This window comes from Denticeps clupeoides, chromosome 12 (genome assembly GCF_900700375.1).
Source record: "Denticeps clupeoides chromosome 12, fDenClu1.1, whole genome shotgun sequence".
NCBI lineage: Eukaryota > Metazoa > Chordata > Actinopteri > Clupeiformes > Denticipitidae > Denticeps > Denticeps clupeoides.
Genome location: NC_041718.1, coordinates 9,379,055 through 9,406,451, shown reverse-complemented (window position 1 = coordinate 9,406,451; position 27,397 = coordinate 9,379,055). Strand labels below are relative to the sequence as shown.

Here is a 27,397-nt window from a genome sequence, read left to right as displayed (position 1 = left end):
TTTTGTCCACATCATCCTCTTCATGCATGTTGTCTTACTCCAAGCTGTATAGGCTTGAAAACCTACTACCAATTAAGCATATTAGGTGATGTGCATCTCTGTAATGAGAAGGGGTGTGGTCTAATGACATCAACACCCTATATCAGGTGTGCATAATTATTAGGCAACTTCCTTTCCTTTGGCAAAATGGGTCCAAAGAAGGACTTGACAGGCTCAGAAAAGTCAAAAATAGTGAGATATCTTGCAGAGGGATGCAGCACTCTTAAAATTGCAAAGCTTCTGAATCGTGATCATCGAACAATCAAGCGTTTCATTCAAAATAGTCAACAGGGTCGCAAGAAGCGTGTGGAAAAACCAAGGCGCAAAATAACTGCCCATGAACTGAGAAAAGTCAAGCGTGCAGCTGCCAAGATGCCACTTGCCACCAGTTTGGCCATATTTCAGAGCTGCAACATCACTGGAGTGCCCAAAAGCACAAGGTGTGCAATACTCAGAGACATGGCCAAGGTAAGAAAGGCTGAAAGATGACCACCACTGAACAAGACACACAAGCTGAAACGTCAAGACTGGGCCAAGAAATATCTCAAGACTGATGAAATGAGAGTGAGTCTTGATGGGCCAGATGGATGGGCCCGTGGCTGGATTGGTAAAGGGCAGAGAGCTCCAGTCCGACTCAGACACCAGCAAGGTGGAGGTGGAGTACTGGTTTGGGCTGGTATCATCAAAGATGAGCTTGTGGGGCCTTTTCGGGTTGAGAATGGAGTCAAGCTCAACTTCCAGTCCTACTGCCAGTTTCTGGAAGACACCTTCTTCAAGCAGTGGTACAGGAAGAAGTCTGCATCCTTCAAGAAAAACATGATTTTCATGCAGGACAATGCTCCATCACACGCATCCAAGTACTCCACAGCATGGCTGGCAAGAAAGGGTAAAAAGAAGAAAAACTAATGACATGGCCTCCTTGTTCACCTGATCTGAACCCCATTGAGAACCTGTGGTCTATCATCAAATGTGAGATTTACAAGGAGGGAAAACAGTACACCTCTCTGAACAGTGTCTGGGAGGCTGTGGTTGCTGCTGCACGCAATGTTGCTGGTGAACAGATCAAAACACTGACAGAATCCATGGATGGCAGGCTTTTGAGTGTCCTTGCAAAGACACTCGATGATTTGTTTTTGTTTTGTTTTTGAATGCCAGAAATGTATATTTGTGAATGTGGAGATGTTATATTTCATTGGTAAAAATAAATAATTGAAATGGGTATATATTTGTTTTTTGTTAAGTTGCCTAATAATTATGCACAGTAATAGTCACCTGCACACACAGATATCCCCCTAAAATAGCTAAAAATAAAAACAAACTAAAAACTACTTCCAAAAACATTCAGCTTTGATATTAATGAGTTTTTTGGGTTCATTGAGAACATGGTTGTTGTACAATAATAAAATTATTCCTCAAAAATACAACTTGCCTAATAATTCTGCACTCCCTGTATGCGTTGATGGGACTTACTCTTCAGGCAGGCTTTACGATGAATGGGGGGTGAATGTTAGAACTGGTGTTTTCACCAACCTCATCCAGAGCTCTCCTTGCCTGGTGGGAGGGGCGGTGAGATGGAGGAAAAGCTGGAGTTGCAGAAAATGATTTCCCTGCAGCGGCTCCTGCTCAGAGATGGATGGCAGGGGTTTTGCACACAGTGAGAACCAGGCGGAGAGAGACGGAGAGAGAGAGAGAGAGAGCAAGGTTGCCACTCAACCACGGCGAATGAGGGCAAGGAGAGAGGGGAACGTGGAGGAGTGTCTCTGAAGCGGAGGGTGGAGAAGACAGGGCATTCTCAACAGACCAGAGAACGACACTCAACGACACTGCGCCCCGCGCCCGAGGGACGCAGAGACTCCTCGCTCTCTGTCAGGAACTGAGAGAAAGAGAGAGAGAGAGAGAGAGAAAGAAGCTGTTATACCTGCCTGAACCACCAGCATCAGCCTCACCCACCAATCGTGCTGGAGTCTGCAGAGGGGGCTCCGGCGCAGCATCGCAGATCGCTGCTGAAACGGCGGGAAGCCCTCCTTTCCACCCACAAGCACACGCTTCTCCTATTTTCTTCCTCGCACACATGCGCCACATCAGACACACGTTCCTGAGCTTTGAAGACATTTCTTCCCTTTTCTTACACACACATGCACTGTCTCTCTGCACGCCTGTGGACATGCTCGCACACCCCCTCATTATCAGCCTGGTCTCCCTTTTGTGAGTGAGTCTTCATCAGCAGCGGCCACCCGGGGGCATCTGTCTACAGGAGCAGAGAACTTGTCGCCAGGACTCTGGGTCTCGTCTGCACGCTCCCTCTCTGCGTCCCAGAGGCGTCGCTACCCGACCTTCAGCTCTGTCGCACTGTGGGGCTCCGGCGGGACGGCCATGGAGGACACGCTCACCTGCAGCCCCGCCACCTTCTCCCAGGTGTTCGGCCGACAGGGGCAACTGATGCAAGCCAGTGAGTATCAGCGGCGGCTGCACGGTGTCTCCGGCACACAAATGATTATGAATTCATCCCTTTTAATGGCCCTTTCTCTCAAAAGGGACTCGCGTGCCTCCGCTTACCTCGTTCCTCTCTTTCCTTATATGGCATGATACTGTGTTTTCACAGCTGTTAGATATGAATTAAGCACAGACTGTTCTGGAATCATCTGGTGTGTGTGTGTGTGTGTGTGTGTGAGTTTGAAAAGGCACTATATTCTGTGGGGGAAGTGGGCTCCTGTATAGGACTCCTCAACTGCACACAGGGATCAAACACACTGGCACACAACACAGCATGCAGCAGTATATATTGAACACTGATCCTGTGCAGAGTTTCAAATATGTGAGCGTAACTTTTGTTATAAATTTTCTTCTGGTTAGAACAAACACTGAACATCACGCAACGGTATATTAAACATAGATTACCAGATTAACTCCACCCCACCCCTGAGTACGAGAGAAGACGCTTCCGCAGCCATGTCTTTTTATCGGATCGACCGCGTTCTGGCCCAGAGGAGACATATTTTCAGGCTCGTTGCCGAACTTGTTTCACCATCTTGCATCAGGAAACGCACTTGGTGGAGTTCTGCTTACTAACGTGTGCACCCCGCATGGTCCTTTGAGGCGAACCTCTACGCACGTTGCTGTAAACTGACCATTCGCACACAGGTTTAGTGCCGAGAGCTTCAGAAGAAGGTGACAGCCAGTCACATCTCTAAAGCCTCCCCCCTCTTGTAGTCCACTTTCCCAGCTGTGACAAACAAGTGACGAAAACCTCCAACCGTCTCCGATGGGAGCATCGTTCGTTTTTTTCCGTCTGCTTTCTTCCAACCTACCCTCTACATTGCCAGCGCGGAGAAGTTTCATCTGAAGGAGGAGTATAAATAATGCTCTTTGTTTGACTGGCTCCACGGACTCATTAGCCTCCCCGCGGTATTTGCTGAGCGGGAGTGTGTCAGTGTCTGCCGAGTGTGACATGACTGGTTAATATTCCGCATGTGGCTTTCGGTGGAGAGAAAGCCTCTTCGCTAAATGTGTGTTTTCCAAGAGCGCGAGACGAGGCTGCGTTGCCCTATCTTTGAGGGTGCTGTGAAACGTGCATTTGCATGCAATGTGTTGAAGTGTCGCCCTGTTTTTCCTTCTCCCTCCCACGACCTCGAAATTATAGAGATAGTTCAGTTTCAAATTCACAAATAAATATCACACCATTCACAAATATATTTCTCGATTAAGCAACGAATGTAATTTACATTACAATTTACAATTTATGACTTAATACAATTTAATACAATTTATGACTTAAATATAAATGTAACACCATTCACAAATGCATTTCTTGACACACATTTTTTTTACGTGATGCCCAAATCTCAGTGCAGTTACATTTATTCACAAACCTGCATTTACAAACCACCGTATATATTTGTGAATACCCTTACATGTATTTGTGGATTTTTGAAACGTCCCTGACAAGAGAAAAAGAGTCCGCCGTCAGGGAAGTTTCAAAAATCTATAAATGAACGTAAGGTAGCCACAGTGGTAGCGGCCCCATGATCAGAAGGTTGGTGGTTCGAATCCCGGTCCTGTCATGGCTGCCCACTGCTCACCAAGGGTGATGGTTAAAAGCAGAGTGCACCGTGTGATGTACTGCAGTGTATCACAATGACTTTCACTTCACAGTCACTACCAGCACTACTAACTAGAATGTTTATGCCACCGCCAGAAAATCACAAAGCAATGTTGTTATGATAAAATCGATGATGTTCTGCACTGCATTGATGCAGAATTGTCCACGTCTGCATCGCCATGCATGGATTATGAGATTCATTTCAACACCCCTAGTCCCCAGTGGCAGGGTTGGTGCTATAGCACCCTGTACTAAAACAAAAACACCAACGACCTTAGCGTTCCCTTGACGATTTCAGGATCCTTCTTTCCCTTTTCTTCAAGGGATGAATATGCTTGTGTAATTTTATTTCCTCCTGACTGCTTAGTGTTGGCGGTGCAGCAGGCAGAGAGTAAATCCAGGTTTAAGTGGACGTCACCGAGAGCATCGTTTGCAGCTTTGCTCACACACTGGCTCAGCTGGGAGGTGCAGGTGCGAGCCATTTTTGCTTTTTAAAGAGGAAAAATCTCAGTTATCCTTTTTCTTTGCCCATTACTGCAGCTGAGCTCTTTGCTCTGGGGATATTTTTGTGTGCATGAGAAAAGCCACCCCTATGTGCATTCACAGAAAATAATATATACCTCTTCGCTATTACATTCTAACAGGCTCTGTTTAAAGTTTGATACGTCCCCCTGACAGCGGAACTGCAGCCTCAACGTTCCACCGGATTTACTGCAGCAGAAAAATAGGATCAGCAATTTTCTTTTTTTCTCTTTGCCTTGTGCCCACCGGTCTGATGTGAGTCCCGTGGATGAGTAGCTGACAGGGTCCCTGCTAACCTGCCCACGATGTCCACTCAGCTTACTGCACATCCTCTACAGATGTCTGCCACAACATTATAACTACCTGTCTAATATTGTAGCAGGTCCTTTTTATTCACGATTTTGAGAGTGGTTTTGAGGTTACAAATGGCCACGGATCAAAATCCCAGATCAGAGGCAAATCAGCAGATGATTGCTGATTTTCAGTCTGTTAAGGTGAATGTGGTCAAAGATGCTTGGTGGTAAGGACTTGTTAAGGACCGCTTACTACCATTGTGTCCCTGATCAAGACACTTAACCCTAAGTTAATGAAGGGGGACTGTCCCTGTAACTACTGATTTTAAGTCGCTCTGGATAATGCCGTCTGAAAAATGCCATAAATGTAAATTACAGTCCATACTGCCACTGTGTGCCAAACCATTTATGGTCTCATAGTCAGTTACTTTCCAGTCCATGTGGTATTTCATCCATTTTTAAATTCCAGAGGGTTCTGTTCAGACCCGTCAGGGATGAAAGACTGTGTAGTGTGTGATCCACTCCATCACCAGTTGCTCGTGTGGTATAAGTCAGAGGGTTATGTACTGTGAATTGTACAGAGATCTCCCGACTTTGTAGTCTGTCCTGAAGCCTGTATTTTGTGAGTTGTAAGTCAACTGCTTTACTTACAATTTAAATCAAATTTTCAAAGACCACTGTCAAGAGTCTTCATGCCATTGGACCAGAAGAGCAAGCTCAACGGTCATTGTCACAAAAACAGAAATTCGGGTCTGAAGCCCAAAACATCAGTTGCAGTGACAGTAATTGACAGTGTCAGTGGTTCTTGACAATCTTCATCTTGTATAGTTTTGGCGATCCCATCAAATTACGATTTGACAGAATCATCTTCTATTGCTGTCACCCATTTTCTTGTTATGCTTCAGAAATGCCCTAGAGCATAACTTGCAGTCTTGTGGAAAACATCATCTCCATTTTTTCCAGCCTGCAGAACTGAAGCGGAACTTTGTTTTGCCACAGAATTCTCTGTAGCCCTAAACTCTGTGTGTGTGAGCATCTGAGAAGGTCAGCAGTTGATGAGATGCTGCAACTGTGTCTGGGAACAATAATCATTCTACTGTCAATGTCAATTTAATTGATGTTTGCGATTTATCTTTTACCAATTTTTCCGTAGCTTCTCTCCTTGCTACAAAAAAGAATCCCTAAATCATGATGCTGACACCATTGCGCTTCACAGTAGGGATGGCGTTTTCAGTATGATGCGCTGTGTACTCAAGCATAAAAGTTAAAGTGGTCTCATCAGACCACGCATTCATCTTGCAAATTGTTCTGTCTCTCACGTCAGATTTGAAAATGAGCTTTTTTTCTCTTCCTTTTTGTCACCCATCTGTTCACGTCACATGTGTTTGTGCTATTGTTGTCTGCCACCCTCATAACAGAGGACTGTATGTCTTTCTGAGTTGCTAAAGGCCTCACGGTAGCCTCTTTACCATGGCTCTCCTTGCCTGGGCACTCAGTTTTGAAGAACAGTCGGTTCAGATTCACTGTTTCTCCTCATTGTTAAAGTTAAACTTTACTCTTTTCCAAGCAATGGAGACTCTTACACTTTCTCCCTGCCTTATATTCGGTTTTCCAGGAACCCTGTCTGAGATCTGCTTGAAATAATCATTAGGCACCATGATGTTCAAACGAAGCTGTCAGACATTGGAGCATTCATTCCAAGGTCACATACTAAAAAAAAATAAAAATACAGTACAGAATAATTACATCATTGTTGATGCTAAGTGATTAATGCAGATGTTTCTCAACAAAAGGGGCATGCTGTTTTCTGATCCTGCCTCAGCTTATCTAAATTGTCTTATTGATCAGATTTACTGGAAATGATCGGATTTACTGGAGTCGAATTTACTGGAGTCAATATACTCCTAATTTAGGAGTATAATTTCACAATGAAGCAGAATTTGAGTCTGTTTTATCCTTGAGTGCTCCTCATTTCTCTATGTCTTAACTTCTACAGAACTAAGTGGTGGTACAGGGCGAATAGGGTCCTGTCTCACCTCTTCACTCCGATCAATAATCCAGTGAAGACACAACGGCTCAAACTGTTTCCAGACAGGCTCATGGGTGCGATGCTCCATGCTGACAAGAAAATCAACTAACCCAACGGTTTAACAGATAGGAAAAGAGGCTCTAACTGGAGACTGAGCAGACCTGCTGACATAAGGTCATGGAGTGATGGGCAGGAGGACCTCAGAGTGAGTCAGCACTGATGGGTATCATTAGAGATGAGAAACTCTTCATGCTAACATGAACTTGGAAAAAAAAAGAACTTTATGATGAGCCTAAATGAACCTCATTCTTAAATAGTGAAATATAGATTTATGGATCTACGAACAGAGAAAGACTAATTTGTGCGCCACTTGAGAGGGGTGAATTTTTTTATTTAATACTTTGTGTCTTTCAACCTCTATCTGTTTGGATCCTTGTAAGGAAAGAGATGCTTGGGGTTGCATCGCTCGCTTTCATTGCTACTTAGGGACAGTGATGCAAGAGAATATGAATATAAGTGATCTGTTGGGTGCTTGTTTTAAATTAATATGACACACTGACAATAAATCACAGAGCCATGCTGAGCATTATCACTCCTCCACCACATACGTTTTTATTTCATTTATCAATTGTGGTATTTACCAGATCCACTAACCCACAGGGACAGTCCCCCCTGGAGCAACTCTGACTTTGTGGTTTTCTGGTTCATAGGCAAGTGTGTTACCTAATAGTCTACTAATAATTTATTATTGTTACATATAATTTATGTTTAAAAACATACATTTGTAATATTTGTTTATATTTGCAATATTTGTAATATTGAGGTCAATAGCATTTTAGTGCATATCATACCATATATGACTGTGTACGTGACAAATAGAATTTGAATTTAACACTCCATACTGAATGATATGCTGCATACATACAACTTCATCAGATTCCATCTAAGAAAACCCTGGATTTTACCGAGCAGTCAACATTTTTACAGTTACAATTCTCGCCCCTCTACATTCTTGCAGACTGCAGCTTGTCATGAGATGAAATTGAAGTGTTTGTTGATTTATTTTACCACTGTTTCGAATAGGCCGAGCATGGCCTCTGTGCAAAAGCATCTCATTGAAAGTGAAAAGTGAATGTGAAGTGATTGTGATACACTGCAGCACAGCACACAGTTACACAACAAAATGTGTCCTCTGCTTTTAACCATCACCCTTAGTGAGCAGTTGGAAGCCATGACAGGCGCCCGGGGAGCAGTGCGTGGGGACGGTGCTTTGCTCAGTGGCACCTCGGCAGCTCGGGATTCGAACCTTCTGATTACTGCTAGGCCTCCACTGAGCATTGTGAACACCCTCACTGCATGTTCCCAATTTTTTCCATGAGAACATAAATGGACTAATATCTGCTGCTACAGAACGACACCCAGAGCATTGTGTTCTTCATTTGAATGTCGGCTATGTGGGCGGCAAATAGTGCTGTCAGACGTTAATGAAATTACGGCAACAGAACCCAACGGCGCTGTAAAAAAATTCGGGCTGTGTTGCTTTTTTATTTGGAGTTAACACTGTGCTAACACATTAGAGTGAGAGGTCTTTATCCATCATGGCACTTGTTTTGTTGCGGGTTAACCATATGCTTTTGTTTATTAAACATAATTTATCATTTTTTACATGAATGTTTCTGCCGGGAGAGGCAGACTCGTTTAAGCTGTCATTAGATTTTCATACAGATACACGCACACTCTCTGCGTTCCCATCTGAGTTCGGCTTGTGACTTGAATATTAAGAGGCTGCGTTGTGGATCATTTGCAGTACCCATGTTCCACAACATCAGAGACGCTAAGCTCCTGGCGAGTGTGCCGTCACCCACATTAGCCGTACTTTTGCTTTTCCTCTTTGTTCTGTTCTGTTTGGGAAAACTGCACCCTCACCATGTTTCTTTGCTTGTTGTTTTAGCCTCAAAGCTCCCTGAATATTTAATGGGCACGCCGCTTGAGTTTTCTTCAACTTTTTCCCTCCTCTTCTCCTCTTGTGCAGCTCCATTCAAGGTGGATCTGTGGAGCTGTCATTTGCGAGGGGAATGCCACGGCTTAGCAAACAATTCCGCTCGCATCCTCCGAGGGGATTGAGCCGCGCGGAACAACAAAAGGACAGGGATTTATTTTTGGTCAGATTAAGTGCGAACGAGGACGCTGCTATGGGCTGGCGTGACTTTTTTTAAAAATAAATTTTACAAACAGTTTCACACTGTGACACATCAGCAGTTAGACCTTCACGGGAAGAAGCGTATTACCAATTAGTCACACTTTGTAACCTCTCCAGGCAGTGCTCCATTTAGAAATTATTTGCAGGGTCGGAGCTGGCGGACATTTTAGAATGGGGGTTTTAGGCCTGGACACAGGCGTTGCTTTCGCACTTTGCTTTTCGCAAGTTGATTTGTGAAATGCAAGCAACAATCGCAAGTGCGTGAGTTTGCTGATCCAGAGAATAAAATGTCCACAGCACCATTTTACTGTATCTACACCAAAACCTCTATACATCTACATAATGCTTCATATATAGGTCCAAGACAAGGGGTTTCCAAATTATGGCCCGCATGCCAACTGCGGCCTGTGATTCATTTTTAATTGGCCTGCAGCTAATTCCAAAAATATAATGAAATATGGCTCACACATATAATTTGTTCTCAATAGTATTGCATTTCTTAGTTTCAACATAGGGTGGCGCTATTTAGGGGTGCTATGGAAGCATCAGCGTGCGCAAACTGGGAGTGGGGCTGAATGTACAGAACAGCAAAGCAGCCGCAGTTCACCACTTAATATGTCTTTTTTACAATTAAATGGCATAAATCAGGCAGTGATCAGGCATATAGGAAGTCCATGACGTGATGAATATTAAATCACAAAACACCTCAAGAAGGGGGGTGAGTAACATTACCTGATTATTAAACATGCTATTATGTTGTGGCAAATGAGATTAATGTAAAATTAGAAAATTAGAAATGGATGATAATTAAAATATTTATTTAGCAGAATTACCTAGTAGGAACAGGACCAGGATGGGTTTGGGAAAGGGGTTGTGAGACACACAAATGCTCAGCAGTAGGTGGATGGCGTGGATCTCCTCCCACCATGGCAGCCTAAAAGAGACACACAAACACAGGTGGAAGCATACAGCTCGACAACACTGGGACATAACAAACCCTTCACGTTTAGTGGGTGGCCCAGCCTTTCATATATTTTTCTATATGTGGCCCTCATTGGAAAAAGTTTGACACCCCCAATACAGACTATAAGGAAAGTAGTGTTTCATCCTGTGCTTCCTGCAAAAAACAATATAAATGTACTACTACTGCATTAGGGCCTAGTGGGTAAGGAAACAGACGTAATCAGAACCACTGAGCAAAGCACCGTCCCCACACACTGCTCCCCGGGCACCTGTCATGGCTGCCCACTGCTCACTAAGGGTGATGGTTAAAAGCAGAGGACACATTTCATTGTGTCATCGTGTGCTGTGCTGCAGTGTTTCACAGTGACAATCACTTCACTCATTACTTCAATCATTACAGTGTATTATTTTAACAATTTTCAAATAATCTGTGTTTTAATAAATTGTGATTTAAAACCTTTCATTATACGGAAGTTCCTCAGTTTAGACCAAAAAAAAGATTTTTCATGCCCAAAGATTTTTCATTTTTCGTACTCCTTGCCATGCTTGTATTATGTTCTATTTAATGTTGATTTACATTGGAATGACTCCTCCCTCGGAGTTAAGTGAGTTAAATAGCAGGTTGTTAGCTGACCTGAGTGATACATCAGGAACAGACTTGACAATGTCACTGAATTCGAAATCCTAAAGGACAATCCACTTGAAGAAAATAACTAGATTTTTCTGCTTCAAAGTCAAGACCTGTTCAGATTTTGAGGCTCACTCAGCAAGACATTTAAAAGAGTAGCACTTCAAAGCTGTTGGCCTTCAGCTCGTGTGGCACGGAGGAGAGGATTAAATATTCCTCCAGTGTATTGATGTCATTGCTGCTAACAGGTGTTCCAAGTCTGAATTGTGCAGTGTACTTCTCGCATTGCACTGTGAAGTGTTTCCGTCGCAATTCCTTTGACAACTCTAATATATACATATTTAAGGTTTTTTAAAATACTGACATAAATGTGACCAGATTCAAATATTTACTATTTTAATATTTTTATTTACTGCCAGTGTTTGTGGGGTCATCATCTCCTTGTCACTCCCCATTTGAGCCTTTTCCCCCACACTTTTAAAAATATAAAAAAATGCATTGTAGCAAACTGAAGTCTTAAGAATGAATCCTGATTAAGCATGATAAATTTGTTGCAAAATGTATGATTAATTAGCTTAGTTGACATATATATTGTAGCATAATGTGTGGTCTTGAAATTACATTTACAGAATTTACCAGACGCCCTATCCAGAGCGACTTACAATCAGTAGTTACAGGGACAGTCCCCCCTGGAGACACTCAGGGTTTAGTGTCTTGCTCCGGGACACAATGGTAGTAAGTGGGATTCAAACCCGGGTCTTCTGGGTCATAGGCGAGTGTGTTACCCGCTAGGCTACTACCACCCTAATTCTAAGTGAACTGTCAGCATACTCTTTCATGATAGACTATCACAATATAAATTCATGATTTTTTAAAAAATGTTTTTAGAGCGTATAGAGAAATTATTTGTTAGGCCGATAGATTGAACTATTTACTCAGAATGTTGTGCTCATTCAAAAATGCAGTGCAATCATTTCACCTTTTGAACAATTATATTCCTCCTGTAAGTCACTTTGGATAAAAGAGTCGGAAAAATAAAGTAAAGTAAAGTAAAGTATAGTTATTTTGTTTTCACAGTGCAGAAATGTGTCAATAATAAGACGTGTTATTCAATTCACATGTACATGATTTTGATATTGTGGCTGATTAGTATATGTGTAGTGCATAGTAATGTGGAGTCAGAATGCTGCAGTATTGTCAGCCACAGGAGTTCAGAAGACTGCAAGACTTTGTGCAGTAGGCATTGAAAACAGGAATTCATGTGAATAATTTAGAAGGTTTAGTTGTTAGACCCATTTTTATGGCTGCAGCCCATAGATCCCTACCCCATTCAGTCTGATCAATATGAGGCTCACATCTATACTCTGGCATGTGAGTGCAAGCTAGAGGGAAGTGAGAGAGAAGGCAGCAGAAAAGATGAAACGAAACAGACCCTCGTTTTGTCCCGGATGAGTGGCCCATTATATAATTGGGATCCTGGAACAGGGCACCTCGGCTGGCATTTGCTCCATCTCCCCCCCAACTCACTCGCCCGTCTTCCTCTGCCCTCTGATCAGGAGCCTCTGAAGTTCAGACAGGCAGAGCTTCGGCGAGACTCCGTCCGGGGTACCTGAAGACGCTCGAGCAGCACCAGACGTCAGACATCGCCCCTCAGTGCCGGTCTGAGCCTCAACATTAGGAGGCATGTAGAAGTGGAGACGTGACGGGCTCGTTCGCCCCTGATGATCCCAGTTCTAAAGACTACGCTGCGTCTTCCCTCTCCCTGGAATCATGATGGACCTGCTTAGGAATCAGCCTTCATTTTTTAACTAGTCATGTTATAGAGCTGTGCTCTTTCCCTGAGGCCTTATTTGTGAAAGCTGAAGGATTTTGGTGGGGCTGCTTTATTTCGACGGAGGTGCGGATGAGTACTGACCCACTTTCCTCCCTGAAGAAGACAGGCATTGGCATTTGCACACAAACACGTTTAATTGGCTGCAACCTTGTCACCACTTTTATTTTTTGCCCCCCCCATGTCCTCGCTCACTTAAAGCAACATCATCAAGGCATTACATTTGGCATACCAAGTGTCAGCTGTAAAGTGCCGTGGGGAATCTTTTAACAAGCAGATTGTTCCCCGGCTCCTTCAGAAAATCCCCTCCTTCTACATCAAGTGCTAAACTTGCAGACTGTGTGTGCGAGTGTGTTTATTTTTGTCACCTGTGCTTCCGGACACTGCATTCGCACTAGATTTGCAGAGGAGCCTTGGTCCCAAGTCAATTCTGGATCGCTGAACCCTTCGCACCCCCTGTCACAGCACCTTTTTCAGATACCCACCCGCCGAATTAAACGTTTCGCCTTCGGCTTCCGCTGCAATCAAGGCAATTAATTGAAAATCTTCTCAGTGTCTGTGTGTCTGTGTGTATTTGTAATGATATTCAAAGGCAGTGAATCAACCCGCGACTGTAGGTCCAAGGCAAATTATCAAAGGGTCATAGGAGGCTTTTATCTTCAAAAGCAGCATCGAAGGCTCAGTTTGAAATCTGTTTTCCAAAGGCTTAAACTGAACGAGACATCCCAGAGCTCCCAAAGCCTCTTTCAAAAGCCTCGCTAGGTGGCAGACTGATCAAAGATGTTACCTGAGGTTCACACTCTTTTTCTCCACACCTGCTAATAGACTGAGCAAACACTCTGTTTAATCTGTTTGAGTATTTATGGGATGTCTGGGATGTCTCACTCTCAGGGGTTTAATGATCTAATTATATAATTACATTACAGATTTTTAAACAAAGAATCAAGCTCTAATTAATAAGCACATCCTTATTATGAATGTTAACATTTATACATAATTGGTATTCTATTTCAGTAATATAAACTTTGATCATGCATTGTATTGAATTTTTATATACAATTTGAACAATAATGTGAATATAATATACATGCAGGGCTGATAGCATTCAGGTGCCACGCCGGATCTCCAGTGTACCAACGTGGCCCTAAAAAAATCAGGTTCGCCCCCTGATCTGACACTAGATCTGAGAGGCGCAGATCAGAACGCAGCTTTCACTCTCAAAATGTGTTTTGTGTTTCCCATACTGGAAATCTACACCGTAGTTAATGGACAGCGGAAGACAGCAAATATATCCTTAAAGGCATAAGGAATAATTGGCCCTTTGGAAGCTGGTGCCAAAAGCTCCAGCAACCAGGAGCAGGGTTGTGCACTCTGTGCACAAGGAAGCTGCTAAATGGAACTAGCCGTAAAAAAGTGCTGTCACAGGAACGATTTAGGCCCTAGTCATAAAGCAGCCGTCTGAGCCACTAGTGCTGTCACTGAACGTCTCTTTAAGCTGTACTAAAATGTCTCTTTGTTGACGAACACCTCACTCTCATTTAATTATTTTTATGCAGTATTTGTGTTTCCTCAATGTGACATTAATTTGATTTCAAGATACTTATGATGGGTGAACAGAACAGAGAAAATGATGAAGTGATGCACTTGCTTTATAAAGAAATTGAAAATGAAACAGAACACGTGGTTGCTAAACATGGAACACATGTAGTTTTTGTCTATTCTACTACAGTAGGTACTTGTACTATATTGACTGGGTTAAATAGAGTTAACCCAAACAACTATACAAGCAAAACTGGACTTTGACTCATAACACTAATGCACTTAGTGCACTTAGAGCGGAGGCTCAGGTCTTTTGGAGTACAGGGGCCACTCCTAAAGACTCTGACTCTGTAGTGGCATCAGCCATCTTTCACGGTGTGGTCTGCTGGGGTAGCAGCATCTCCGCTGGGGACAGGATGGGGACAGGAAGAGGCTGAACAGGCTGATCCGGAAGGCCAGCTCTGTTCTAGGATGCCCTCTGGACCCAGTGGAGGTGGTGAGTGACAGGAGAATGGTGGCTAAGCTGTCATCCCTGTTGGACAACATCTCCCACCCCATGCAGGAAACTCTGACAGCACTGAGCAGCTCCTTCAGTGGCAGACTACTGCACCCACGATGTGGGAAGGAGAGGTTCAGAAGGTCTTTTCTCCCAACCGCTGTCAGACTCTATAACAAAGACCTCACAGCTGACCACACATACACAGACAAACACACACACTTTGGCACATTCTGTTAAATACTTAACTGTTTAAATTGTAAATTTGTACATATATACAGATACATATTCATCTTATTTTTTGTGCTGCTATTACCTCTGTTTTTGCTGCTATTACCTTCTGCTTCTATCCACTTTCTGCCGTGACAAGTGCAATTTCACATTTGTGGGACTAATAAAGGTTTATCTTATCTTATCTTATCTTATAACACAACACACCTCACGTTTAGTGGGGGCAACAGCTATGGCAGATATTCCACCATTAATGACCGATTGTGTCACCCTCAGTGACATTCATACATCTGTCTGTCTCGATATAATGTGCACAATGTCTGACTAAGAAACTAAAGAATGTTATGTTGACACTCGTTATTGATGAGGCCATGGAGAAAAGTATGAATAACATTTTTGGAAAAAAGTTCAGGCTCAGCTATTTTTTTCATGATCAGCCCTGTATATGTATATTAAGAATTAAAAAAACGTTCCTGTTCTTGGCTTGTTACCTCCTGTGGAACCAGGTGGTGGCAGTGTTGTTATTTATTATTATTAATTTTTAAACGTGAGACCATGTTCACTCGTTTGATTTCAATACACTGATACATTGTTAGATCTTCAAGACGATAACGTCTGAGGAATTAATATTGGAATACACTAGAAAACAATTTATTATAATTTGTGAAGAAAAATTCTTATAGAAAATATATAGAGTAAAAATTCTTAATATACTCACCAGAACTGATCATGATTTGGACACAACCCTTAACAATTTACAAAAATAAATAATTCACTTCCTTAACCGCCAGGCCCCAGTGTATACTGATTGATAATAATTGTGCAGCGTAACTTCTACTATCTTCTACTGACCTTATGTCTGCGTCTGGTGCACTGACATGAAGCCTCTAGGCCCTGTCTCGATTGCTGCTGTCTGCAGATGATCCGAATCCTACTCCACAAAAGGTGAAGAGCTGACATTTACTAAATACCAAAACAAACACATTTCCCCAAAACTCATTTAGAAATGGCTGATTTCTTTAATAAGCTCTCAATATGATGCTGATTTCTCCATGGCTCACATTCAGGGTTTAATGTAATCTGAATATTTAAAAAACAAAACAGTGCTTGCATGGGCTAAGCATTGAGGCATTTCATTATTCCATTAGTATCCTGTTAAAAGTGATGCTTGATTATCCATGGTTATTTTTCAGATATTGTGCAGATCATGCATCACATTTCTTTCCCAGATGTCAGGAGAACTGCAGCAGAGCTGCCGGTTTACCAGATTGACTTCACTTCATTTCTTTATGTCACGAACTGTGGTTATGGGTCTTTAGCATAATCCCAGGATTACTCTCTTCCACCACAGGAAGCTGCTATCTTCTCTGCCCATGGTATGACACACTTGAAAAGTATAAAAGTGATTCACCTTACAGTGCCACTGTGTTGTACGAAACAGCGTGTTTTAAGTCACTGATGGTAAATGGAAAACCCTTCAATGTGAAAGTGATTAGTTGTTACATGTGACATAGCACCCAGTGCACACTGTGAAATGTGTCCTCTGCATTTAATCCATCCCCTGAGGTGCCCAGGTAGCAGTATGTGGGGATGGTGCTTGGGCTCAGAGGCACCTTGGAGGCTCGGGATTCGAACTGGCAAACGGGTCCATTTCCTTACCCGCTAGGCCATGTGTGACATTATGGCAGATCTCAGAAGGGAGAAGGAGTTCGGTAACAATCACCTTGGCAACCACCTTCAAGATGTACCAAGTTTAACCTTTCTTTACAAATGTAGGGATTTTGAACTTTTTTGATACTCTGTTTGAGAATTTATTCTTTCTCAGTATCTTCGGTTATATTTACATTTACAAGGCATTTGGCAGACACCCTTATCCAGAGCGACTTACAATTAGCCAGACATCCCCAATAAAGGCGTGGTTCTACAGGTGGTGACCACAGACCACTTCTCAGTTCTCATGCTTTCTGGCTGATATTTTGGTCACTTTTGAATGCTGGCGGTGCCTTCACTCTAATGGTATCATGATACTACAACCCACACAAGTGGCTTGTAGGAGGAGCACTGCCAGAACCATGTAAAATTACCTCCAGCCGGCCACAATTGTGCCTGTTTCTTCTCAACGATCATAAACAGACTCCGTGAGGGTGGTATGAGGGCCCGATGTACACAGGTGGGGGTTGTGCTTACAGCCAAACACCGTGCAGCACGTTTGCCATTTGCCAGAGAACACCAATATTGGCAAATTCGCCACTGGTACGCTGTGTTCTTCACAGATGAAAGCAATGAGCACATGTGACAAAGTCTGGAGACACTGTGGAGAACATTCTATTGCAACATCCTCCAGCATGACCAGTTTGGTAGTGGGTCAGTAATGATGTAGAGTGACATTTCTTTTGGGGGGATGCACAGCCCTCCATGTGCTCACCAGAGGTAGCCCGACTGCCATTAGGCACAGAGATGAGATCCTGAGACCCCCTGTGAGACCAAATATTGGTGCGGTTGGCCCTGGGTTCCTCCTAATGCAAGACAATGCTAGACCTCATGTGGCTGGATTGTGTCAGCATTTCCTGCAACACGAAGGCATTGATGCTATGGAATGGCCAGCCCGTTCCTCAGACCGGAATTCATTCTCCATCCACCAACGCCACGTTGCACCACAGACTGTGCAGGCATTGCTTTAGTCCAGGTCTGGGAGGAGCTCCCTCAGGAGACCATCCGCCACCTCATCAGGAGCATGACCAGGCATTGTAGGGAGGTCAAAAGGAGGCCACACACTCATTCAATATGAACCTTATATTGACTTCTTTTAAGGACATTACATCAAAGTTGGATCAATATGTAGTGTGTTTTTCCACTCTAATTTTGAGTGTGACTCCAAATCCAGACCTCCATGGGTTGATAAACTTTAATTTTCATCAATCATTTTGTGTAAAGAACAAAGTATTTAATAAGACTATTTCATTCATCTTGGATGTCTTATTTTTGTGTTCCCTTTTTTGAGCAATGTATATATAAGTGTGTATCAGAAAATATGAAAATATGCACTTTGCATGTCTGCCCACTGCTCACCAAGGGTGATTGGTTAAAAGCAGAGGACACATTTCATTGTGTGCACCGTGTGCCGTGCTGCAGCATATGACAAGTGACAATCACTTCACTTAGTATATTTTTTAAGAGTTCAACATTCTTTGACAAATAAGAATATGAATAAGCAATTTACCATTTGCACTCACTATCATTAAAAAATAAAAATATTCTGAGCATACATGGATGGTTTTTTTAAATGCAAGCCTCAGACTATTTTCCCACCCCATGACTGTTTGCATTCTGATAACGTGCTCAATGAATTGAGACTGTATTGTCAGTTGGCTGACTTAATTGAAGCAAGTGCATCTCAGGCACTGAAAATGTAACAGAAGTTGTTTCTGGAGGAGGTAAACGAGCAATAAAATAGTTCTTTTGTAGAAATTGATTTCAGTTTTATCAAGTTCAATTTCAGGGAGCTCTGGTAGAAAGTGAGGAGGTGGAGAAGCCAAAGAGATCCATCTTTGTTTCGTTCAGAGTGTTTATTGATTCCTTATGGCTTTTCACTTTATCCCACAATCTAACTTAGAGCAAGAATGACAGTGAGATCTCCTAATCCTGTTTTGTGGTCTCCAATTTGTCATCATGGGAATATCGTTTTGGACTTCTAACTCTGAATGAACAACTTATCACACTGTAGAGGAGCATAATTTCAAATTTGAAAGTAAATTATTTGGTTCATCCAGATGAAACAAAATGTTCCACTGAGGTCCCCTCAATTACATCGATACATGGCCCCATTCCATTTTTCCATGTGCCCATTGTAGGAGCTTAATATGGTGAACAGGGGTCAACAAGGTGCTCCGTAGATGCACAGTGGCCCAGTACCCATGTTCATTAAAAGGATTTTTTCAGTCCTACTGACCTACCATTGAACCAGACAGATATCAATGAATTCTTGTGTGCCCATGACCCTGTTCACCAGTTGATCCTTTTGCACAAACCACCCCACATAACCAGTCTGTTGCTCGTATGCAACCACATTCATTTTCAGGCAGTTAAGAAATTACTCATCTGTCTGTCATCTGTCTGTGGTTTTAATGCTGTGGCTGCCTGGATGTGTTGTGTATAGCATTTATACACAGTCTGTTAGATATGCAGGTACTCACTGGTGTGAGCGATACCTTAAAGCTGAGGCGCTGAGTGAGAAAGGTGTTAAATTATGCTGGAGAACAACAACTGAGAGACAATCAAGGATTAAATTGTGCGTTCCTCCGAATACCTTCACTTTACAGCATGTACACAACAAAATAGCAGGCTCCTGTGCCATCTCACAAATGCTAAGCAGTACTGTGTAATCACATGCAAAGCAAAACTTCACTGAACTACAATAGTAAGTAATCTGTGGTTCGAACAGCAATGCAATTATCATTATAGTTGCATTTATTCCAAAGCCCAGAGAATGTTCTAGCTCATTTTAATCACCTCTCAATTTTCCTGTGTCCTCAGTAGGATTCGTCTCTGCTTTGTTTTGAGCCACTGTTATTTTGTTCCTAGTGACTCTGTAATCGGGAGACCCTGAATGCGTTCCTGAGTGCTTTTAGACGCTCTTAAAGACCATTTATTCATCTAGCTCTGTTCATCATTTTTTAAGTGCAAAGTCTTTGGAACATCCTCAGATTTCACAGGCATACAGGATGCTTACAGTGACTCCTGGCATCCAGCGGCTTTCAAAGTCTCAAAGTGCTCCATCACCAGCCTTAATTTTGTTTTTGATGAAGCCTTAGTCATCAGTCTTAATTGTATGATGTGTATTAAAAACCTGATTAAGTGGAATTTTCAGTTTGACATACATTTGACATTCATTCATCTAATAAAATTTGATATATAACAAATTAACAAAATGCCTAATGTGATAATGTTGACTGTAATTTAACCATGACAAACATTTAGCATTTCTGTGTATAATCTGTGTCACACATGAAATATGGGAAATAAAATAATGTGTATCTGATATGTGGAGTTATTATCCATCTCATAGATCTCCTATACTATTCATTTATGTTTAATTTCTTCTTTCCCTTAAGCAACAATCTTGTATCACCCCCCATTCACCTTATTCTTGTTCACATGCACCCCTGGGACACTGCTAGACATTTTGGGCACTAAAAAAGAATATAAAATTTAACTAGAATTGGAATATAATACTGATTTCTAATGGCACCTACCAGTGCAGGGGCCATTGATGTGTAGTAAACCCCTCTCCCCCAGTCCACTTCATAATCTTTACTTCTGAGGTTTGCAGTTATGCACTGATACAGAACAAAAAGACCCACATTGGAAGCATTTTACAATTGTATTGATTTTTATTGACTGGGCTCATATACAGTGCTGTACTCCTCATTTGCATTTTATTTTTTTTTCTGATTAAATCTGTCATTGCTGTGGGAGGTTTTGATGCATAATCATAAAATAAATAATAATGCCACTGCAAATATATTTCAGCTATACGTGCTTATGGCCAGCAATAAATAAAAATTCTATGGATGCCTTCATTTCTAACCTGGGCTGACTGGTTAGAATTCTTTTCACTGGGTCCTTGGGAGAGATGAAATGTTTTGCCCAATCATACTGTGACTGTCACCACCATAACAGTGTGCAGAATTCCAATATTGTTTCAGACAAAGCTGACAGTATGTAACTACTTAGGTAGAACAAATTTGCTATGATTTGTCAGAACCTTTTCATTTTAAAATATCATTTCAAACTCCAATGTGCCCATATAACTTAACTTCAGCACTCCGGATCCACACAGGTTGCTTTCAAGGTAATGAGATGCAAAACCACATTAAGTGCATGTGCTGTATAACATCAGCATAGGTTTTCTGTGTGTGAAAATGAGAAATGGTCTCATAGATGGCCCGTATAAATCTCTGTGACTTTAATCCTGATGGATCAAAGGCCTCCATGACTAAAGCATGAGTCTCAGGACAAAGTATTAACTGTCAATATTACATTTAGAGGGATGTGGGCAGAGTAGATCGAAGGACGATCTGAGATTGGCACACTCTGTGACAGACCTGTTACTCACACAGAGACGGTTTCACACAGAAGGCGGTGAGCTCCTGTCTGGCTTCTGACATTCATTTCCTTGGGGTTTTGAAATTCCGTCTTCACTGGTTCATTCTTCCTTTGGTGGAGGGTGCGCTTTCATTTGCATGTTAATCTGCTCCTTGTGCTGTGCTATGCGGATGAACAGACATGCTGATGTTCACCAATCTTAGACTTGAAGACTATTCAGCTATTTTAAAATCTAATATTATATATTCTCCATATTGGGAAAGTTTTAGGCAGTAGTGAAACTAATTACATTTTTTTCATCTTCCCAACAGTAACTGTTCAGGACGGGACTATATGAAAGTGTAAAAAACTGGAGGTTGGTCTCTACCCAACAAATTAGCGATCTCCTACGAGCAAAAGTCTACATATGAACAATATTGTACTACTGCTCAGACAATCAATAGGATAACAGAGTCCTGATTAACGGGTCCTGATACCTTCAAGCTGATGCCAATTCATTTTGACACAGGTTTGCCTTCGGGTTGCTTTTTGTTTCTTCCCTTATTCCTGTTCTTTTTGGCCGTGGTTCCTTGTTTTGTTTCTCTTTAATAAAAACCCTATTCTCATGATGTCCCACCTCTGTGCATCATTTTCCCTATGACCCCAAGATGTGACAAGAAAAAAAAGCAGCTTAGATTGACAGTGGTTCTGTTTTCTCCGTTTTTTTGATGGTGCCAGTACCATGTGTGTCTATACATACAGCACAGGCCAAAAGTTTGGACACACCTTCTCATTCAATGTGTTTTCTTTATTTATGAGCATTTACATTGGTAGATTCTCACTGAAGGCATCAAAACTATGAATGAAGACATATGGAGTTATGTACTTAACAAAAAAAGGTGAAATAACTGAAAACATGTTTTATATTCTAGTTTCTTCAAAATAGCCGCCCTTTGCTCTGATTACTGCTTTGCACACTCTTGGCATTCTCTCAATGAGCTTCAAGAAGTTGTCATTTGAGATGGTTTTCCAACAGTCTTGAAGGAGTTCCCAGAGGTGTTTAGTACTTGTTGGTCCCTTTGCCTTCACTCTGTGGTCCAGCTCACTCCAAACCATCTCAACTGGGTTCAGGTCCGGTGACTGTGGAGACCAGGTCTCCACTTTGTGTTAAGTACATAACTCCACATGTGTTCATTCATAGTTTTGATGCCTTCAGTGAGAATCTACCAATGTAAATGATCATGACAATAAAGAAAACACATTGACTGAGAAGGTGTGTCCAAACTTTTGGCCTGTACTGTATATAAGTAAGTTTTGTGAACATTCACATTTGGACAGTGTAAATGTACTTTATTTGCTGTCCAATTCCAATTTTGGTCACTGATGGTGGGCCTAGTATCCCTGTTTCCTGATGGTTACACAGCATGTGAAAATGCTGGAAATGCCATAGCTCAGAGTGCAAGTATAAAAAAAAAAGCTTAGACAGGGGAAATTCATGTTAATTACAACCAGAACATGATTGGGCTTGACAGATCTTCTGTTATCCATTTGGAAGAACATATGATGGCAGTTTACATTGACCAGAATCTGATTGTCCCTTTGAAGTTGTGCAGCCATGGTGGTGAAATTGTTCATACTCTGAACCTTCCGGGAGCAATTGGCTGCATTTGTACAAGAGTTGATGTGTGATGCAACACCTTTGAAATCCCAGAGAAGTGACGGCAAACCTGATGTTTGTACCTCAGTTCCAATTAACCATTCCACATATATTTGTAAAACTTGCAAAACTTGTAAACAAGGTAAAGGACTGTTTTTCATCCGGATTGCATGAACTGCACAAAAAATAAAGTACACCAGCGCAGTTCTGTCACATTTCTTGCAAGAACTCTGTCCTCCCACATGAGGACAGGGTGCATTATTGTATTGTAACAGGCTGTCACATTTCATGTTTTCAAGTGACTGTTGATACATGGAACTGTGCAATTGAGGATTTTAGATTTCGTCACGTCAGCACACTGTGACTGGATTGTTACTGAATTACCTTAAAGAAATTGCTGCTCGGTGATGGCCATGCTACACTGCTGCATTGAGCCTGCGAATGAAAATTTAAAAACGCAGCAGAAGGTGGGTCTGACAGCCTGTCAATTTTAGCGTGATTTTCATTATCCACAGCTTTGTGTCTGATGATATTCACCGTAAAGCTACACCTTTTATTTTTGCCCTTACTTTCATCTGAAACCCACTGCAGTGAGCTGCGATCATAAATTGCTCCTTTGCACAATATGGGATGCTGTGACAGACCGGATGCCTGCCCCAAAGCAGTAGCCGTAAATCTCCTGCAGCAGCACACTGAGGTTGACCTTGATGCTTACCCACAGTTTTATGCAGCAACTCACATCTTATTATTTTTCTCACCTGGAGCACTAATAGTTCAGGGTTGCTCAGTCTAGGTCCTGCAGGTCCCCCTACCAGGAAGTTTGCCTTTTCATGTTGCCTTTTAATGAATGTGGCTTCTGGAAGGTTGTCCCATAATACCATGACTGATTTGTTAGAAGACATAGTCATCATCATTATCATCGTCATAAATCTGTCATTTGGGGGCAATGGTTGCTTAGCGGTTAAGGAAGCGGCCTCATGATCAAAAGGTTGCCGGTTCGAATGCCGATCTGCCAAAGTGCTACTGAGGTGACACTGAGCAAAATAATAAAATGAAGTGATTGTCACATGTGATACACAGCAGTACAGCACACGGTGAACACAGTGAAATTTGTCCTCCGCATTTAACCCATCACCCTGAGTGAGCAGTGGGCAGCCATGACAGGCGCCCGGGGAGCAGTGTGTGGGGATGGTGTGGGGATTGCAGTGATTCAATGGACACAAATGTGAGTGAAACAGAAATGGGTTTATTGACAAAGACAGATGTATATGGGACCAGCAGAAGGAACAGGCAAACAAGACCCTAAAGCAGGGGTGTCAAACTTGCGGCCTGTGGGGCCACATCCCATGAGATAACTTATATAAATCTATTAATATGTCCCAGCAATATGAAGTGCTGATAACACATAAACTGTAGATCCCAAAATGCAGTACTTCAGTTGCCTTGCTGAATGCAATCTTTAAACTGAAGCTGAATCTGCACAGCAGTTCCCACATTGACAGCTAATGGGTTGTGAAGCTGCTTCAAAGTCACCAAAGTTTTCAGCAAATTGCGCTGTGCATTATGGGATCTGTAGTTTGTGAGTTATCAGCGCTCCATATTGCCGGGCCATGATAATAGATCTATATAAAGTGATCTCATGGGATGTGGCCTAAAGCATCAGGCAATGGGGTGGATGATCCTGGGAGCTCTCACTGTTTGAAACCCTTGCTAACAATAGTTTCATTTTCTTTCTCAGACAACAGTGAACAGACTGAAGAACAATGTGATTTTCTCTGATTCACAGGCCAAAATTCATGTGACCTGAGTCCAGTTTTAGGACGCCTGCTTGAAATAACGAATAAGTAAAATGAATAAAAGTAGTTTTTTAATGATTCACTAAAAGTGCAGTGGTTTTATTTTATGTAGCAGATACCTAAGCAGAAGTATTTTATAGTGCACACGAAACACCACTTTTGCAGAAATGTCCATTCTCTCTGAAGGTGTTGAATATATTTCCATACTTAATGGTAATTAAAAAATACACATTGATTGTTTGATTGTTGTACTCAGCTGCTAAGACTAGATGTTTCTTTAATAAGGATAATAAGGAAACAACGGGGTTCCTGGCCCACAACTGCTGTATTGCCCTGTCAGCAAGAGCGCAGCAGAAATTCAGGCCTTTCCTGTAATGTGATTCGTTGCACAGGAAGAATCTTTCCAGCATGCTGTCCACAATGCTCGGTGGACTCTGGTGTACATGTGTGTGACACTTGGTAATGTGAAGAACACAACAAAAACTGTGTCTGCAAAACGTCTCTTTTCATTGAGGTCACGAACTGACACAGAACAAGACTTTAAGACTTTAATTTTGTCTTAAACAATAACATCGCCAATTTATTTCTAGATTAATAATACACCAAAAATACACAATTCAACAAAAAACCCTATTATACACCGGATTAAAATACTTCAATGTTTGCTGTGTAATTGTAAGAAAACCTGAAGACATAGAATTTCATCATTGAATGCCTTAAGTGTCTAGAACACACAGTAAAATTAAACAGTCTGACAGAGGACAAAAAACAGCAAATGTCAGTGGCAAGCACTGTATTGAAAAGATCTAGAACACCAGGCATATAAACTCAGTTTGAAAATGCAAAGAAATAAAAGCTTTCATGAGGATTGTTGAAGCTGTCATTCAGAGAACTTTACATTAAAAGCCAATGTTACATTAAAGAGCAAAACACTTTACCTAGAAAAAATATAATGATATGCTTCACAAAGCTGTGTGCTCAGCACAAATGAGCACAGAAAACTGAATCTCAAAGATAAAACACAAAAGGAAAAAAAAAACAGAAATGTAACCAAAAGCCTTGCTTTCTTATTTTAATGTGTTTGTATAACCTTAGCCCTGTGGATCCCTGAAAAGATCATCTGCACATACATCAAGAGTTTTATTACATACAAAGGCACCAGTTGAAGTACAGCAAATACAAATGCTCTAGAGAATATTGACACAAAAATGTTTCTGTTCATCTCAAGCAAGTTTTACTGTCACAGATGCTACTTTATTAATCATAATAAAACTGAGTGCCACCACACCTGTACATTTTGTTGTTATTTTGTTCAGACACTTTCATATTCATATATATAGAGCTCTCCAAAACGTCTTGCAATAGGAAGTGAACAAAATAGTGTACAAAGATGGTAGCATATGGCCCCATTGGTGTGGAAAATTAAGAGATCTGGAACGATAGTTTTCCATATGTCACTTAATGGATTTGTGATGAGCCTTTGCATGTTATTATAACTATCTTTTTAATGTTGCATTAGCTGTGAGCATTCAGACATATTGTGTGCTACTTTCAACCCACATATTACTTATTCCACGCCAGTTACAGCAGGTGACACAAACAGGGCAGTACAGTAACATGACTGTACTTCATATGTTTGTCCACTGATAATGTATTTTCTCTCCCTTCCCATAATATACTGAGTTTATAGTTTAGGACTCTAGGTCTAATAATTCCATTTGACTTTTGCCTGATTACAACATTACATCATCATGTCTCAAAAGACCAACATTTCACCATGTGTTATTATTATGTGAAACTTGGTGGTGCCTGGTGTTTGCTTATTGTACCATGGGTTGCCTTATAAACTTGAATTTAACTTTAATGAGAGTAACATGCTGGCAACTTGCTTTTCACTAACATGTCATGTAATTTAATTGAATACAAATTCATTAGATCAACATCTGTTTTTTAGTTAACATTTCAAAAGTAATCAGAACTGATATAATCACACAGAGTTTTAATGCAATGCGAGTTTAACAAATGCAGGCCTCATTTGAACCACAGAGTATTGGAAGGGAGCGGCCTGATGTTTTTCATTTGCAGAATGTGAATAGCCACGAGTGTGTGTATTGATGACCTGGGGAACGCATGGCACCAGGATGAAATATTGGAATTAGACAAGCTGTTGGAAGTTGTATGAAGCTTCAATGTCAGAAAACCTTGGGTGCTGCCAATCGTGTGAATGCCCATTGTACCTAAAGATTGTTGCTGACCAAGTATGCCCCTTCATGGAAACGATGTCCAATGATATCAAGATAATCCTGCAGAAATTGTTTGCAATTGATTAACAGTCCTGGAGGCACAAGCATGGTGATGTTTAACACAGGCTGCTGATGAAACATGCTTAATTGCTTACATTTTTTAAAGGTACAAATTTGTGGACTTCAGTAGTGGTAATGGAATGATTATGGTACTTCTGGGAGGATTAATGGTAAATGGAGGCATTCTGAGAGAACGGTGAGTGCTCATGGGATGAGGATTAGAGGAACGCCGGCCTCCTGCCAATGTGGGAAAATATGTGGCGGAAATGCTGGGCACATTGTTGGGTAACACAGCCACGCATAAACAGCTACTTCAGTTCATGAGCACCAGATGGGAATAATTCGCTTATTGACATTTTAAGAGAAACATTTATGAGGCTTTTAAAACCTCGTTTAAACATGCATAATACCTAACACCCTGCTTGTCCTGTTTGATTGAATATTTTTGGCAGAACACAGCGGGATGAATCATTGTATGAGCTTTTCAGATGAAGTGAGAATCTCCCTGTGGTGTATTTAAGTATTTTGTGGCATAAGCTTGGCATAAACTATGGAAACGCAACCCTCCACAGGGTTCTCTTTCTGTTGGAATTGAATATAAACTTTGCAATGCAGAAATCAGTTTTCTCGCTAAAGGTACTTCAAGTAACATCAAGGGCACATTATGGGTCTTCTGTGAATTAGCAT

The 27,397-nt window shown here is 41.6% G+C and overlaps 1 protein-coding gene across 5 annotated transcripts in view; it reads left to right on the top strand.

Annotated features, from left to right (window-relative positions):
- Window positions 1-1,689: 1,689 nt before the first annotated feature.
- kaznb (kazrin, periplakin interacting protein b) overlaps window positions 1,690-27,397 on the top strand; it is a 107,407-nt gene continuing 81,699 nt past the window's right edge. For 2 of the 5 annotated variants that reach the window (XR_003751410.1, XM_028998143.1), the window contains exon 1: window positions 1,692-2,488. Coding sequence is in view for 3 of the 5 variants with exons in the window: in XM_028998143.1 (XP_028853976.1) it covers window positions 2,413-2,488 (76 nt within the window). In the remaining 2 variants the exon portion in view is untranslated. Of the gene's footprint in view, window positions 2,489-27,397 lie in introns of all 5 variants that reach the window. The other 3 variants (XR_003751409.1, XM_028998145.1, XM_028998144.1) reach the window with 2 other exon arrangements.